Raw genomic sequence first — 16108 nt, 5'->3', positions numbered from 1 at the left:
TGCACAATACAAAGACAATTGCGTTAAATTCCATCAAAATGGTGTTTAGAGATTAAAAAAACGAGACTGTTCTCCTCTGAGTAAGGGATAAAGAGCTGTAGGTTATAAGTGATCTTTTCACGGCAAATCAGACACAGAAATACATCGAGACACGGCCAGGAGGGCACCATTACATCATCTGAGGCCAAATATTTATTTTTAGTCTCTTCAGAGTCTGAATATTGCCACAAATTTTCTATTTGAACTTGTTGACAGGCGGGTTGACAAGCCAAGTGTTTATCCCCCTTCAATAGATTCTAGACTCCACCCCGCAGTCGCAGTGACCTCTTCAAAGCCGGGGCCACTTCGCCCCCAGCCCTGTCTTTTCTTGCATATTTTCACAATTTAATACTTCTTAGTTTCTTCCTGCAAGTCATCCTTTGATGTTATGTGTGGAGTTCGTGTAAAAGTCATGAATTTAAGCGGGAGTCGGGTCAACCAGGCACTAATAAAATTAAAAACAAACTTTAGTAATTTACCTGTCATGCAGCTTTCACAAATTTAACATTTACTTTATCCAGTTCAGTGGCAGTCAATCAGAAGATTACAGGTTTGATCCACTCATGTTTCACATTTTTCAAAGAAGAAATCCACTTTGCGGTGAGAGGCGTGAATGTTTGACTTTGCGTTGGCCAGAGAGCCGGGATTAAAGAGGCACTAACAGAATAAAAGGATTGGGGATGCACGGTGCCTCAGGCAATCAGTCGCTAAATAAGAAGAATATTTTCCCTTCTTGTTTTTCATGGACCACAAGGAAGGAATGAGCCTGCTGAAGAAGCAGCGGAATGAGCGACTGCCACCAACTCCCGCGTCACGTAATCTCCAACGACGTCGTCCTCGGAAAGCCGCAGCGGCGGATATTTTAGCATTTGGGCGTCCTCCTTCTTTCGCCCCGCCGCGGCGATTGGCCGGCCGAGCTCTGAACCGCGTTCGCTCCGGCCCCGAGGCTAAAAGGACACGCAGACAAAAGAGGCAGAGCTGATTATCTGCGTCTCGTCCAGAGGCAGCGTGCAGCAGATGCCTATTGTACGGCCTGGATGTGATGCCGGAGCCTTTCACAGGAGCCACAAAAGACTTGAGATTATTGAGATTTCCCTGATAAGGGCTGCCATTGTTACTGATATTAAGATATTGCAGGGGCGTGCGAAATATCTGTGCAACCAACCTGCAAAACAAAGCAACTGCTTTGGAGTTACACTTTCCTGAGCTTGATCGAGAGAGCCTGATAACGGTGAAAAACAGACTCGGAGCACACTGACTGCATGGTTCACCTTCTTCCCTTTTCAACGGTGCCTCATTGTTTGCTGCCCCCACTGATTAACGACGTCTCCCAATCGACGCAGAAGGCCACACCTGACAGGGAGAGGCTGCTGGAGGTGAGCAGATGACTTGTATCTTTGCGCTAAATCAGGTCAATACAAGGCTTTTAAACGGCTGCGCGGCTCCTTTATCAAGAGAGACGTGTTTTACACCTTTCTAATTACGTGCAAACCAACAGTAAAAAGCAGGAAATGCAGCGTTTAATTCCAAACTCAGCCAATCAGTGCTGCTTTGATTAAACTGTGAGCAATGTAACGGTGATTTCAGTCGTTGGTCTTTCTACTTTTAGCACTGTGTGTCGCCTTCACGGCTGGTGCACTTGATCTTTAATAACCATCCAGTTATATTGTCGGTCAAATTGCCCCGTTTCAGAGGTAAAAAATAACTTTTGGAGCATGAAATTTCAGCTGAGCTTAATTAGTTTAATGAATATTACTGCAGAATTATTTAACACACACATTGTTCTGCTCAGTTTGACCTGGATGTGAGTGAGGATGCTACACTGAGTCCGGCGGTATAATTTGGTGTCTTCTGGGAAAATTTAAAATTCCAAAACTATTTCTGAAATTGCTAAATCTCCAATAGTATATCAGGGTTTCTGAATGGAGGGAAATGTGACTATTTATCATTCAGTTGAGCTTGATGATCTGTTTTTGGCAGAAAATACAAAAACGAGGATGTTAAAGCATTCACTTAATCATTTTGAGAGGCAGGTTAATCACCTGCTGTTTTTGTTTTATGGCGTATTAAGAGAAGCAATATTGCAGAGGATTTACTGTAAAGCCTAGTTCTAGAAGAAATACCCATCCATCCACAAGCAGAACATGCAAACTCCTCAACGAAATGCCCAGTCGGTATTAGAACCCACGACCTTCTGTGAGGGAACGGTGCTAGCCACGTTTCCACTGTGCAGCGCAAGAACATATCTCATCTCACCAAAATACAAAAAGCAGTAGCTTTCGCGAAAATGCCTTGATAACGCTCATCCAGTGTCACAACCCATCGCAAAGGTTCAGTAGGAGTTTGAAAACGGCATATAAGCCGGTGATAGCAGTGTAATGAAATCCCAGACTTAAAAGAAACATTTGCTATTCCTCGCAGGTCACTGTCACCGATGTGTTGTGACTTTGAAATTGGTTCCCTTTCATGGCTTAAAAAAAGAATGCAAAAAAAAAAAAGAATTACAATTACAATAACTGAGCCTAGAGTGGCTGAGATAACACGGTTTAGCAACACCGTCATGGCAAAGGGCCATGCTCTCCTTTCGTCACATAAAACGGAAATTATTGCAGCTGGTTTGATCTTCCTCTATTTACATAATATCAGTGCGGCTGAGCGGCAAGGGTGGGCACTTATCATTGATAACGCATTGTGTATTATACCAATAATTAAAGGCAATAGCCTCCAGTGAGAATGCTTCATTTGGTGTGATTGAATGATTGGCACTCTCCGAGCTAATACGGTGTTGGGTGAGCGCACGGGGCGCGATGGGGGGAGTAATGATGTCAGGGCCGCGTCGGAGACTCTGCCTGTTGATAGAGTGACTCATTTCCTATTAGCGAGGCCTGATTCCACTCGGCTTCCTCCTTGCATAATGCCCCGGCCCACGTCTGTGCCGCCACGCCACTCCGACTGACACCTCTTAACCAGACACACCAAATGGAATAGACACAAACCCTCAGTCCTCATCAGCATTCCGCAGGAGGCCGCCGCCATCGCCCCGGCCCCGCTTTCCCGTGTAGGACAACAAAGACGCCATTTGTTCGCATCTGAAATGGTTGCTTAAGAAGAAATGGGATTGCACATCGAAGCGAAACGCGGCCCCGGTGAGCTGTAAGGGTGATTTGGTTGAGGAATGGTCTCAGTTAGACGTTTTGGCTTGGCGCACGTGATGCAGGCCGTGATTGAAACGTTCTCCTGAAGAGCTAGCATAAAGGCCCAGATCTCGTTTGATGATAAAGCCACTATGTTTATATGTTTTCTGTTCAGTTTGCGTTCTCTATTCATGTGTTTTGAATATTGTTTGCTCCTCATTTTGTTTCAATGTGAACGACGCAGTTTTCAAACTCATTCTGACAAACTTATCCAACAGGATTCAATGTTTCCAACCGATGCCAACATTCAGGGGTTTCAGTTCATACGTCCAGAGAGATGTTCTCCCAAAAAACAGAATTTTTTTAAACATGTATTTTCAGTTAAGAGAAATTCAATAATGAGGAGTAACCCTGATCAACGAAGAACTGCTGCTGTAAACAACTGTTTCAGCTATTCAATCCTAAAACGCAAGCAAAACACAAAAACCCTCATTCAATATTGTCAGGAGATTAACAGTTAAATGGTCAAAACAAAACAAAATAGTACATTTAATATCTACCAGCAAACAAACAAAAGACTCAGACATATATGGCACCACTCAACGAAATAATAAAAACAAAATCATTAAATAGAATTACTGTCCAGACTAGACTGTTAATTAATCTACTAATATTAAACTGATGTGACATGACTGCCATCACTCAAATCAAGCATCGCCTTTTCCTCATAATGCTGCACGTATTGACTCTTGTCAGGTAAAAGTTACGGGACTTAACTCCGGACTGTGCACAGGACTGACAAAAGTGACAAAAACAATGTTGTTCATGTAATTAGGAGGAGTGCAAATTTATTTGGTTAATTAGGAAACTGTAGAAAATCAAATTAGTCAATGGCAGGCTGCCACGGTGTGGGTAACAAACAGGAAACAGTGAAGTTTTAGAAAACTGTGAAAATCCTCGTGAAGGTGTTTCATGGCCTGAATTCAGACGCTTGGAACTGAAACCCAGTGAAGCAGTTTAGGAACCCTGGTCCAATAATGATTCAGTTTAGCAGCAGGTTATGACTGTCGAATAAGGCGATCTTCCTTCCTGGTAAGTGAAATGTGATTGGTTTAATTTAAATGTTTAATAATAAAGGAATTGGAAAACAAAATTCTGATGACTTGCTTAATATTATGCAGCCCTTGAGCTTTTTACCTTCTTGGACCACTTCTGAGCTGCACTTTTAAAAAGGCTCTCATCCAGTCATCTGGCTGTTAGAACATGTCTTTAGCCAAACTGAACCTAAATTCTCACTTTGCCCATTTTTCTGCTTGTAACATCAACAGTGAGTCCAAAATGTTCATCGACCGTCTGATCGAGACACCAACCGGCACGTGACAGTCAGAAGAAAGCATTTCTTGGTCCCCCGGGGGAATTTACCTGTCAGCATGTAACACATCCTACCACGTGAACCTCGGTCTGCACATTCTAGAAGCCATGGCGCAGCGATCAGGGAACCACCTGTTGGTGGAGGGATTTGAATCTACAGGTTTTTAATCTCTTCAATAAATAACATTCCGCACCATGACACAGCCTTTGTGAAATTAAAGATTTGAATTCTTCTTCCATAGTTAAACACTGCAACGCTGAAAAAATGAGATGCAAGGCTGAGCAATAATAAAAGAAGCCAAATGCCAAACTGGAGGCAGAACTGGACAGCTGGTAAGCCAACAAAAGTACAGAACTTCTACTTTCCAGCGAAGAAAGAAATTCACAACCCAATCACAGGCACAATGAGGGATTCAGAAGCCCATCTGCCTCTGACGAGGGCCCGCGGCGAGGTGACACTTGTGCCGCTCTGGTATGGGGTCCGCGGCGAGCTGCTTCCAACACTGAACGAATAAGAGCCTTCTTTAAGTTTGGGCGAAAACCGAAAGTTTCGGGCTAAACGCCGCAAGTGTCGAAACTACAGGGGGTCAGGGTTTTCCCTCCACTAACGCCGCTATTACAGCAGCAGGACTACCCCAGATCGGCATTGTGCCGAGCTCTCCGCGGGCCTGCCCCGCTTCTACCTCTGAAAATAGCACAATAAGGAGGCCTGCTGGAAATAGGCCGGTGTCACACGCAGCTGTACCTCGGCTTTATATGCTGAGGAGGCGCACGAGAGCGTGCGGGGAGCAGCCAAGGTTCAAATGATGGACAGCGCTGACGGGCGTAATGATGTGTAAATTACAAACAAGGTCGACATCACAATGTTCTCCCGGGTGGTGAAAGAGCAAACTCATTTCATAAACACAATGATCGCTAAAATATTCATAACAAACAGGAAAATGGGGTCAGGCTCCCTCCTCCTACCGGGCCATTACAGTTCCTTTGTGCACGTTAATTAAGTCAACAAATGACTTATAAGATCATGGTGCGGCCATACCGCCTATAGGTTCACTCTCTCACATGTGCTCAGACAAATTAGAGGTTTTGTTCAACGAAGACAGGAATTATAATGGCCGCGCGCTGAAGACAATTTGTGTTGAGGCCGATAGTGTGCGGGGAGCGATGATAAAGTGCCGCAATAAAACACAAACAAAAGCTGGCAAGACAGATCAGACGAGACTTACAGCTCGGAGAGTTGGAGGTGCTGGAAGAGCTGCCATGACAGAGTGGTGAGCGGGTTGTTTGACAGGTTTCTGCAGAGGGAAGAGAGAAACAAAGACAACGTTAAATTGACTTATTTGGTGTGAATTATTTGCGGCGTCTTGGCGTTTGCTCTGCGTCTGTAAGACTCCCTCGGTTGGGGTTTTGACGTCTTGAGGTTCCAGAGGACCAGCTGAGCTCTCTGTGGGGTCAGCGTGACAGATTTCCAGTCTTTTTTTAGGTGTGCCATTATTTCTGAAGGCATTCAGGCCGCTTCACGTTTGGCTCTATTCATCATCTGGTTATTTTTCCATAAAAAAACAACATTTATCTGCATTGATCAATACCCCACAGCCTATAAACGCAACATCTTTACTCTGTAGTTAATGGCACAGCCACAACATGACCAACAGTTTGGCTTCATTGCAACATTTTGGTAAATTAAATTGGAGAGCAAAGAGAAAGTTCACATCTTTTCTCAAAGATGAACTCCAAACAGCTCCTGAGAGGAAAAAGCTGTTGTGTATGAGTGTCAGCTTGTGCGTGTATAGGAGGATCATCCATCTCCACTGACACAGAACGACCCAGAAACCTCAGCTTGGACCTCCATTCATAGCTGCCACCAGGGAACGCAGTGAGTGTTGTGGGAGAGACTGAAGGAGAAGATCACAAGAAACAAACGAAACCTCACGAAATGCTCGTAATCTCCATCCAACATGCATCCACTACTCTTCGAAACCATCTAGAGAGGTATCTTCAGCCAAAATAAAAACACTGAAAACATGTTAATTTAGCACAATTAGCACTGTGGGGGTTTCTGCCTGCAGCCAAAAAATATCAATTTCTGTCCTTTTCCAGCTGCTCCGGGATGCTGAAACATGCACATCATCACTGGACTGGGAGCATGTTTTCCTTCCCTCTCCGGTGGAGTCGGCTCAGTGCAGCGGCTCCAGGCCTTCTGGGGTGAGTCTCTACAGGCGCTGCTCACCTGGATCTCCACGCTGTCGCCCATTATTCCTGTCAGCTTCCATCAGACTGGATGAGAGCCGTCCCTAAGCTGCCATCTTCAGCTCTAACTGCACACGCGCTCTCTGGGGTGTTTGAGCGGAACTCTCAAGGTCGTCGTGAAGCCGTCTCGGCCCCGTGCTCCAGAACCGTATCATCGTTCCCTCAGCGCTCCGCCGCGCCCGGACAGAGCTGTCTGCTTCACTGAGGGGGCCGCCGATGATCGCAGCTCTGGCCCGAGTGCTCCCAGCATGCTCCGTGTGACACGGGCTGGAGGTACACAGGTGGAGAGCTTGTCCAATTTGACCAATTTTCCAAAGGAGGACTCAACTCCAGTTCCAGACACATTTCATAAACTGATTAGACAAACATGACGCACCGAACCGCAAACTGACACTGAAAAGCGTCGGCGCTACAGCTCTTCGCACAGCTGTCGACACGTGCTGCACTGCGGTGATTGGACGGAAGACTTTCTGTGAGTGTTGGTGCCGGACAGCAACTCTGGAAGACTTCACAGCTGCTTCACACTGATGACGTGTGTGTTCTGTTTTCTGCCTTTCTTTAAGTCAACTTTGGAACATTTTGAAAAATAAAAGCATGCTCAGCAAACATGACAGACATTAAAAAAAAAAAAAATCCTAAAACCTTTACAAACTTTTGTTAGGTAGTTTTCAAGTCATAACATTTGAACTGTTGAGCTCTGCAGACATTAGACAGTAGTGCTGCTCGCTTCAAATTAAAATTGATGTTAACATTTTAAAATTGAATCGAATTTTGGTGAATTTGCTGAAATGAGGGAAAATGTGTTTTCTTTACATTATCACGGACCCCCATTTCATTACTGATGGGCAATTATTCAACTTTTTTTTATTACTGGAATTTAGGTCTTTTATAGAAGACTATAACAAGAAAAGTAGGAAAATGTAAAAAATGTGTCCAAAAAAAGCCAGATCTGAACTGTAAACAGGTCAGTTCAGCACCTGGACTCTTCTACTAAAGCATGTAAATACATGTATGTTGCAGTATTTTCATCTCTATTTTATTCTTCAGTAGACATTGATGATCATTGTATTTTATTTTCTACAACTCATGACATTTTAATGAAGCAAATATTGGTAAAATAACAAAACCTCATTACAAACTAGACAAGCTGGTCTCAATGTCTGCAAATAGGCAAAGTACTATTGACAGAGAAAGCGAACAAGCCTCTGTGTGTGTGTGTGTGTGTGTGTGTGTGTGTGTGTGTGTGTGTGTGTGTCTTTAGGCCCGAGCCAACTCAATCAATGTGAGCTGACCGCTTTCAAGTCAAATAATTCAATTGACTTAAGGAACCCCCTCTGGCTCAGGAAGCCGTTAAATCCAATAGAGAAACATCCCGAGACTCAACAAGCCATTCCAGCAAAACTCAGGGAATCAGTTTAAGTATGAGAACCGAGCGTCCGTCCGTGGATATGCTTATTGAATAATCTAACATCTGAGCGAGCGCCATGGTTCACTACAAAGAGCCACGCGGTACCAAACCACATCGCCGATCCACTGCACGCTCCTGCATCAACACGGGGGAATGAAAGAGGCGTCGCTCCGACCGACGGCGGGCTGCCTTTGATGCAGACGGCCGTGGCTTCACCCCGACGTTCTCACACTTTGTGTGTTACCGTTACTTTGAGTGCGCAGCTTGATATCGCCGTCACGAGGCCAGCGAGGAGTCATCTGCCCGGCTGCACTAATTGAAATAACACAGTGTTCAACACACGTGCTGATTTTTAATGGAGGCGCCAGAACCGAGCAAATATTAATGAAACGACAGCATCAGACAACAGGTTACATATCACAGCACGGCACATGTGGATATTGCATTTGTGAATTATTCATGCTCGGATTGTAAAATCCCATATTCATTACGCTGCGCAAGCTTTGTCTGACGCCAAGTAGTAACTCTCAGCTGGACGCTGGACTGCTTAATGTTTTTCACATTATGAGATATTATTATTAACGGCTGTTGGCGTCTTTAAGCAATAAAGAGATCAAACTATCCTCCACCCCTCTCCATCCCCCCGCCGGCCCGCAGAACCGCTGTCTCCTTTTTTATTCCTATAGGGAAAAAAAAACATCACCATTTAGATTTGAGATATCTGCTAAGTCCTTATATTAAATCTGCCGGAGCTGTAGTGGCTCAGTGCAATAAAGACTGTTGAATGTTGCCTCAATAAAGTTTAAAGTAAAAAAAAAAAATCAAAGGAAAATTGTGCAAGGAAAAGGCATCCTCTGGAAACTCAGATCGCTCCTGCTTCAGTGCCATCCCTCTAAATCAGTTATTCAAAACATAAAATAAAGTTTTAGGTGAATTTTCTTAATGATATGAAACCTTTAGAATGTAGATAAACTGAACTTCACCGCATGAAAATACCCAAAAATGAAAAAGGCAGCAGCATGAAAACAAGCGCAGGCATTAAATATGCACTTTACATTTGAATACACACACACACAAACACACACACACACACACACACACACACACACACACACACACACATGCACGCATGCTCGCACGCATGCACGCACGCACACACAGAGTCCAGGGTAGGTTAATTTGTATGCAGGACCTATTAGATCCTCCTGTAACCAGATGTGTCGCTATGGCAACAGGGAGCTAAGGATGTCGCAAGCCTCTTTTATTTCCTGTGATATCACACGTGCAACCACACATGCGCGCGAGGACACGCAACGAAAATCCTGCAGAGGTGCATCTGCGTCAGCACACTCACACACACACACACACACACACACACACACACACACACACACACACACACACACACACACACACACACACACACACACACACACACACACACACACACACACACACACACACACACACACACACACACACACACACACACACACACACACTGGTTAAACACCTTCAGCCTGTGAAGCGTGCTGATGTGAATGCACTGAATACAGCAGCGTGTGAAAATATAAAAAGATGCTGCATAAAATTTCCCCTCCCAAAGAAGCCCGGTGGTCCCACGGGGGCCGCATTACACACGGTGAGAATACATAACAGGGAACCGGAGAGACGGAGAGGGAAGGAGTGAGAAGGTGGACGAGCAAACAGCAGCTCATTAGGTGATGTGGAGCCCGCCGCGAGAATCACACACCCTCAAACAGAGACGCACTCACACCACGAAGCTCCAAATACACACACGTGAAATCAAATAGCCTAAAACAGACAGGCAGACACTCTAAAGATGTCCAAATATGCATATGTTAGACCCAAGGCACAGACATCAGACAGACATATTAGAGGTTTTTGTTGCTTCATTAATCAAACTGACAACATGTCAACAGTGAACCCGACGTTTCCGACGACTTCACCCCTGAGATTTCATGTCAATAAGGGCTATAGCTCCTTTAAATGGCCTTTCAGACAGTTTGAATTATAATGGGCACATTAGCAGCTGCAAAAAACTACGAAATGATTCATTTTATTGGCTGGTTACAGTATTGAAACCGTTAACCACTCAGTTGATTTCTATGTGGAGTCTGCATGTTCTCTGTGAGGCTCAGGTTCTTAAACTACCTGTAGATGGACTTTGCGACTGTGTCTTAACTCTGTGATGGACTGGTGCCTGTGCAGAGTAAACATCACTAATCAGGGGACTTCCTGCTCTTTTCCCTCATACATGAAATACAAACCTTCATAAGTTTTGAGGGTAAAAAAAAAAAACTAGTTGAAACCACATTTTTGATGTTAAAAAATGGTAACATGGCAGATTTGAGCTCAAGACATTTTACCTCATTTTCACTAGTTCACACTGACATGATACACAACAGGGAAGTGTTCCCAGTGAGCAGTCTCCCTGTGGATGACATTTTTTGCCTATTTCACCATTTCCTCTGTGTTTTCTGTGTTTTTCATCTAACCCCGTTTACATGAAAAAATGGTTCTTTTTTGCGTTTTGCAACATTTTGAAGATGATGCCCTGTTTATTTTTTAAATGGAACCAGAGAACACAATATACGAAAGTTGTGTTTCCTCTGTCCACTCTGGAGACAGAGTCACTGCGTTTTCCAAAACTTCCATCTTGGGAAATCTTTTCAAAAAGTTGTTTTCAGTAGCTCCACAATCGGACACAACTTTCCGTGTGAACTGGGCCCAGGTGTCGTCATTTCCTGTATTGCGAGCTTCCCTTTGCACCCTGTTGTTTTCACAGACTTGACATGTGACTTCAAAGACGTTTCACACCTAATATAATAAAATTCAGTCCATGGTTATAGCTGTCAGTTACTTCTTGGAAAATAGTGTTTTGCATTATTTTTATTAATGTCTCTCATTTTAAAGGCCTAAATAATAAGCACACAGCTGTATGACTGTAGCGTCAGAGCTGTGTGTGAAAACCGAATCACCCATTAAGATTAGCTGAAGCGACATTAGTTGGATGGGAATCTGATGGCGGAGGCCTCATGAGATTTGAGTTCATCAGTCATTATTGAAGTTTGTTATTTTGAAGCGCTCCACTGCACCTGCTCCCCCTGAGGACACACACTTTTCAGCAGTCGTGCACACCTCAGCAAAGCACCTGTTTCTTGAAAGAAACCGATTTATGAATTAATCAGAGAAGGCAGTAACAAAACAGCTGAGATCAACCACCGATGTGCAGATAGCAGCAAACAGCTCAAGCAAATGTTTACTTAGGGACATAAATATATGAAAAAAATGTAAAGATTTTACTTACAGTCGAAGATTTAAATTAGTTCAGGTGTTTGTCGTGGAAATTATTTATCGTAGACAGCACAAATGAATTTATTGTGATGAAGAAAAAACTTTTTTCACTTCATTTTTCAAGGCCATTTATTCATTTATCATCATAGTTACATTCATTTCACACTAATTAGCCAAAAAGTTATTATGTATCAGCATGTATTAGTAATGTGCACAGATGTTTTGTCTATAATGAAAGAAGAAACGAGCCGCTAATGCTAACTGGCCCACAAGTATTAACACACAGGAGCATTTCATCATGACAGATGTGTTTTAGTGGCATTGCCTCGACACACAAACAGGCCGAGAGGCGGGGAGGAGAGTTTTCTGAGTACGGAGGGAGACCTCCTTCACATCCCGGCCAGGAAGTGTTCTTTTTTTTGTCAAAGGTCATCCTCCGCATCTCCACAAGAAATGTCAGCTGAAATTGGATTGGGGGTGGCCGGGTGGGGTGGGAGGGGTGAAAGGGGGGGGCGGGGTGTAAATGAATTAATAAATATATAAACAAATCAGCAAATAAGCCATCAGAGCCGATGGAATGCCAAAAGACAGGAGGTGAGGAAGGCCAAGTGCTGCGCGGAGGAGGGCGGGGGGGATTATTAAATTAAAAAATTAGCGAAGTAGAAAATTAATCTATTTATAAACGAGGCGGCCATGTTTCAAAGCCTGGAAGGATGCACTGCCAAACACACACACACACACACACACACACACACACACACACACACACACACACAAACGTGCACACATCTATACATATACTGTATATAGTGTAGGTAATCATGCTGAGGCCTGCACCGCTGTGACAGAGCCGTCCTGCATCCACACAGCTGCTTTTCACTCACCGAGCCACAAATCATCCCTCCTCAGACTGCGCTCATTTAAATAAGGAATTATAATTATGTGGCTCACATGAAATTTTCATTAGGTTAGGGGAGGACGGGGGAAAAAAAAAAAAAAAAAAAAACAGAAGTGCGCTCCAGCAGCGGATGTATCTAGGTGTTAATATTGATGACAGCAATGGCGCCCCTCAGCCGGAGGGGCGGCGAGGTGAATGCTAAACCACAGCCTGGCTGTTTTCTTTCTCCTCTTATTATTTTCTCCTCCTTTGCAGAGGAGGTGCAGCTCCTCCTCCCTCCTTCTTTAATAATTCCGTTTGGCGCCGGATGCCACAGGGAGGGCCTCGGCTCCTCCAGAGGGTTGGCTAATTAGAGCGGCATTACTGGTAGCTACTGTCTGGGCGTGGGGGATTGACATTCAGGACCACGCGCAGCAGAGACGAGCCAGGAGGCGCCGCCGCCGCCGATCGGCAGCCCCGGACACACACATCTACATCTACGTCTATATCTCCTCGTCATCCGTCGACGAGCTGCTAATATTTACTGCGGCGCCTTAAAGTAATTGCCGTGCGTTTCTTTTTGCTCCTAAAAAGATTCCTCCTCTTCTTGAAATGTCTCAGAGCTCTTTAGGTTGTGAGTAACGATGATGACTGTGAGCTGCACACACACGCACACACACACACACACACACGCCTCTCAAAATAGGACGACGAGCTTTAAAATATCATGGGTGTCAATCTTAAAAGAAAGTTGTTTTTCCTCGGTGCTGAAAAGCTGACATTTTAGAGAAAAGCTGGGCTCTCTCTTCCAGCAGCCATCTGCGGTTTTTTTCTAAAATAATGGTGCATTAGAAACATATAAAGGCCGCGGCACCTGGATCGAGGCCACCCCGAACCAGAGACGACTGTGTCAGAACATTCTGAATGTCTCACCTCCCTTCAAAAGATAATCGCGCCATTACATAAAACTCAAACCTGTTTCATGAAAACACACGTTCAGTCCCCGTCTCCCCATCGCCGACTGATTCTTATTCAACTTTAATTCAGCCGAACACGCAGAAGAAAAGAGGCTCTTATACCTGTAAATGCTCTCATTCACTTTCCAAAATGCCTCTTTTTATTCTGCAGCTTCTTATGTTGATCTGCCGACTATAACTTCAAAGCCACTTATCAGCAGAGGTGGAAGGAGAAAAAAAAACTCATCTTCTTTACTTTTGTTGAAAAATAGTCATGAAAATACTCCTGGTGAAAGTAAAACTTGAGAGGGACATTTTAAAGCAAAAAGCACAGGTTGAGGAATAAAGTCGAGTGTATGTAGATACACGTAAGGTATACACACAGATTAAAATCATTGCTATAATGTGTATTTTCTGAAAGAAATAAAAAGATGATAACGTGACTGAACATAATGTTAAAAAACAGGACGTCTTGTTTGGCATTCAAGCTGTTATTGGAGGAACTCCATCAGTCTTGAACTGGTCACCTTGTGCTGCTTCACTGTGGATGAATGTCACCGTCAGCTGCTGTTACTTAACTCCCAATCGTCCTCGTCCAGGTTAAAATGAGAAACGAGTCCGACGACTGGAAGCAGGAGACATCTCAGGCGTTTGTGTTGAAGTGGAGAAACAGAACATCCTCCTGATAAAATACAAGGAAATGAGCCTGGTTCACGTCTGAATGAGGTTTGTGGTTATTTTCTGTCTCTCATACCAGAACCGTCTGCTGGATGCTGCTTTAACGACCCGAAAAAACAACCCAAGTTCATTGTTTGTCCGTACAGATGTCTGTGCACACCGTTAATATTTACAGTGTATTGTCCTCTGTGTATGTGTGTGGTTTCATCACAAAAACAACTAACAGCACCAGCCGGTGGTCTGGCCTGTTAACTACATGGTTTTCAGCACTGCTGCTGTAAACGCACACAGTTTTCAGTGTGTTGCCATGTAAACGTGAAACATCTCCGACACAGACGATGCAAAAACTGAGGCGTCTTCACTAAACAGGGGCAAACATTTGTAAGAAAAACAAAACGAAACAAAACAAAAGAAACAAAAAACAATGTTTAAAATGCTGTAGTTGCATGTCTGGCCACTAGCTGGTGCTGTGTTTTTCTACTGCAACCAAATTTCCAGAGAATAGTTTTGATATAAAGATAAATATCCGGTCGCACATGGTCCTTATTTTCTTGCCGCTATAAGCATCTTACAGCTCAGCTGTGAATTATATTCAGTTTGACGTGGGACGTGAGACGGAGCTCAGTGAAGGAATCCAAAAGCTACTTAAAAAAGCAACTACTTACTCCTTTACTTCTCAACAAGTACAAATACTTCATTACTGTTACAGTGGCAAGTGTAATAAAGCACATTTCAGTAAAGCAATTCTACTCCTGTTTAGAGGAAAACAACTTCTAACTGGAACCAAGTACCATATTTCACTAGAGAGGAAACTTGTTTTATTTGATTGATTTTCTAATGCTCTCTGCCTCCTCCTCATGTCACCCTGTCTGTTTGCGTCTCTCACAGATCAGTGTGATTGTCGTGTTCTTTGCCTTTCTGGGTGGGGCTGTGGTGCACTATCCCACTACCTGGGGTAGATTCAGTTTGACCTTTGACTCAGATCTCGGAGGGATTGATTTACATTTACGGGGCGGAGGCGCCTCCACAGCTCTGCTCTATGGGTACTTAAAGAATAAAGCAACAGCAGAGTCAGAGAGCGTGTGGCTAACAAGCCGTAGTGATCTTCTGGAAACAGTCGTAAGTCGCACATTTACGGCTCCAGTAGCGTCTGAAGCAACTAATTTTGAGTTGCTCTATCAATATTTTCCAGTCTGGATTTCCCCCATAAGCATCCCAGCACCCACACATTGTATTTTAACTCCCCCGTTCATGTGCATCTGTTCTCTTCCTCTCCTGGAACGCACGACTGAAGAAACACACATCCTCATGCGTCTGATTTTAGCAGTGTTCACACTAAGAACCAAGAGCTGGTGAGCACATATCGTGCGGCTGTCTTGAAGTTCATGTTTTGTTACACGAAGACGAGCGCTCTCCGCAGACTCCCTGTTGCTGCCAGGATTCTTTGAGAGCCGCGGCACTTCAAAGAGCCTTTTCAATCACGTCAAACTGTTGTGTAACCGCTGCAAAATAAACGGGTGCGTCCTTCATGCAAATGACACTCACAAAAGGTGGCTGAGATTAGAAAAGAAGACACGCATGCAGTGTTCAGAGACATGAGCACAGGGGAGAGAGCGTATGTTGAACCGATGTAGGAAATCCTTCATGGTATTTACTGAATATTCCTACCAGACAACCTGCGCTTTTTTCTGTTACATTCTGTTTAAAAATGACTGAAGGCAAATGATCAGATAAAATATTGAAGTGTGGGAATTCCCAAAATACACTGTATTTTAAAAGAAACACATTTATGGTGAAAATCTTAACTCAATGTGATCATTCTGGGAGCTTATCATAACGTTTCTTATTGTTTTCATCATTTAACAAATTGATTTGAATTAAACATACAACAAAACAAACATATTAGCCAATATCAGTGTTTCTTTCTGGGGGGGTCTGAATGGCCTCTGATCCACAACAACCACAAGCAAGTGGAAAGGTCATTTCAAGCCTTCATGTCAAGACAGTGTGGTGAACGTATTCACTTTACAAGGTTAAATTCCTTTCAGGTAACCCAGAAACAGTGCAAAAATAAAAC

At 43.8% G+C, this 16108-nt stretch overlaps 1 protein-coding gene across 3 annotated transcripts in view; it reads right to left on the bottom strand.

Annotated features, from left to right (window-relative positions):
* ntrk3b (neurotrophic tyrosine kinase, receptor, type 3b) overlaps positions 1–16108 on the bottom strand; it is a 256702-nt gene that overhangs the window by 141962 nt on the left and 98632 nt on the right. For all 3 annotated transcript variants that reach the window (XM_030091636.1, XM_030091644.1, XM_030091651.1), the window contains exon 4: positions 5771–5839. In XM_030091636.1, the coding sequence (XP_029947496.1) occupies positions 5771–5839 (69 nt within the window). The remainder of the gene's footprint in view (positions 1–5770; positions 5840–16108) is intronic.

Source organism: Salarias fasciatus, chromosome 1 (genome assembly GCF_902148845.1).
Source record: "Salarias fasciatus chromosome 1, fSalaFa1.1, whole genome shotgun sequence".
In the NCBI taxonomy this organism is placed as follows: Eukaryota; Metazoa; Chordata; class Actinopteri; order Blenniiformes; family Blenniidae; genus Salarias; species Salarias fasciatus.
This window is presented reverse-complemented; position numbering and strand designations above follow the sequence as displayed.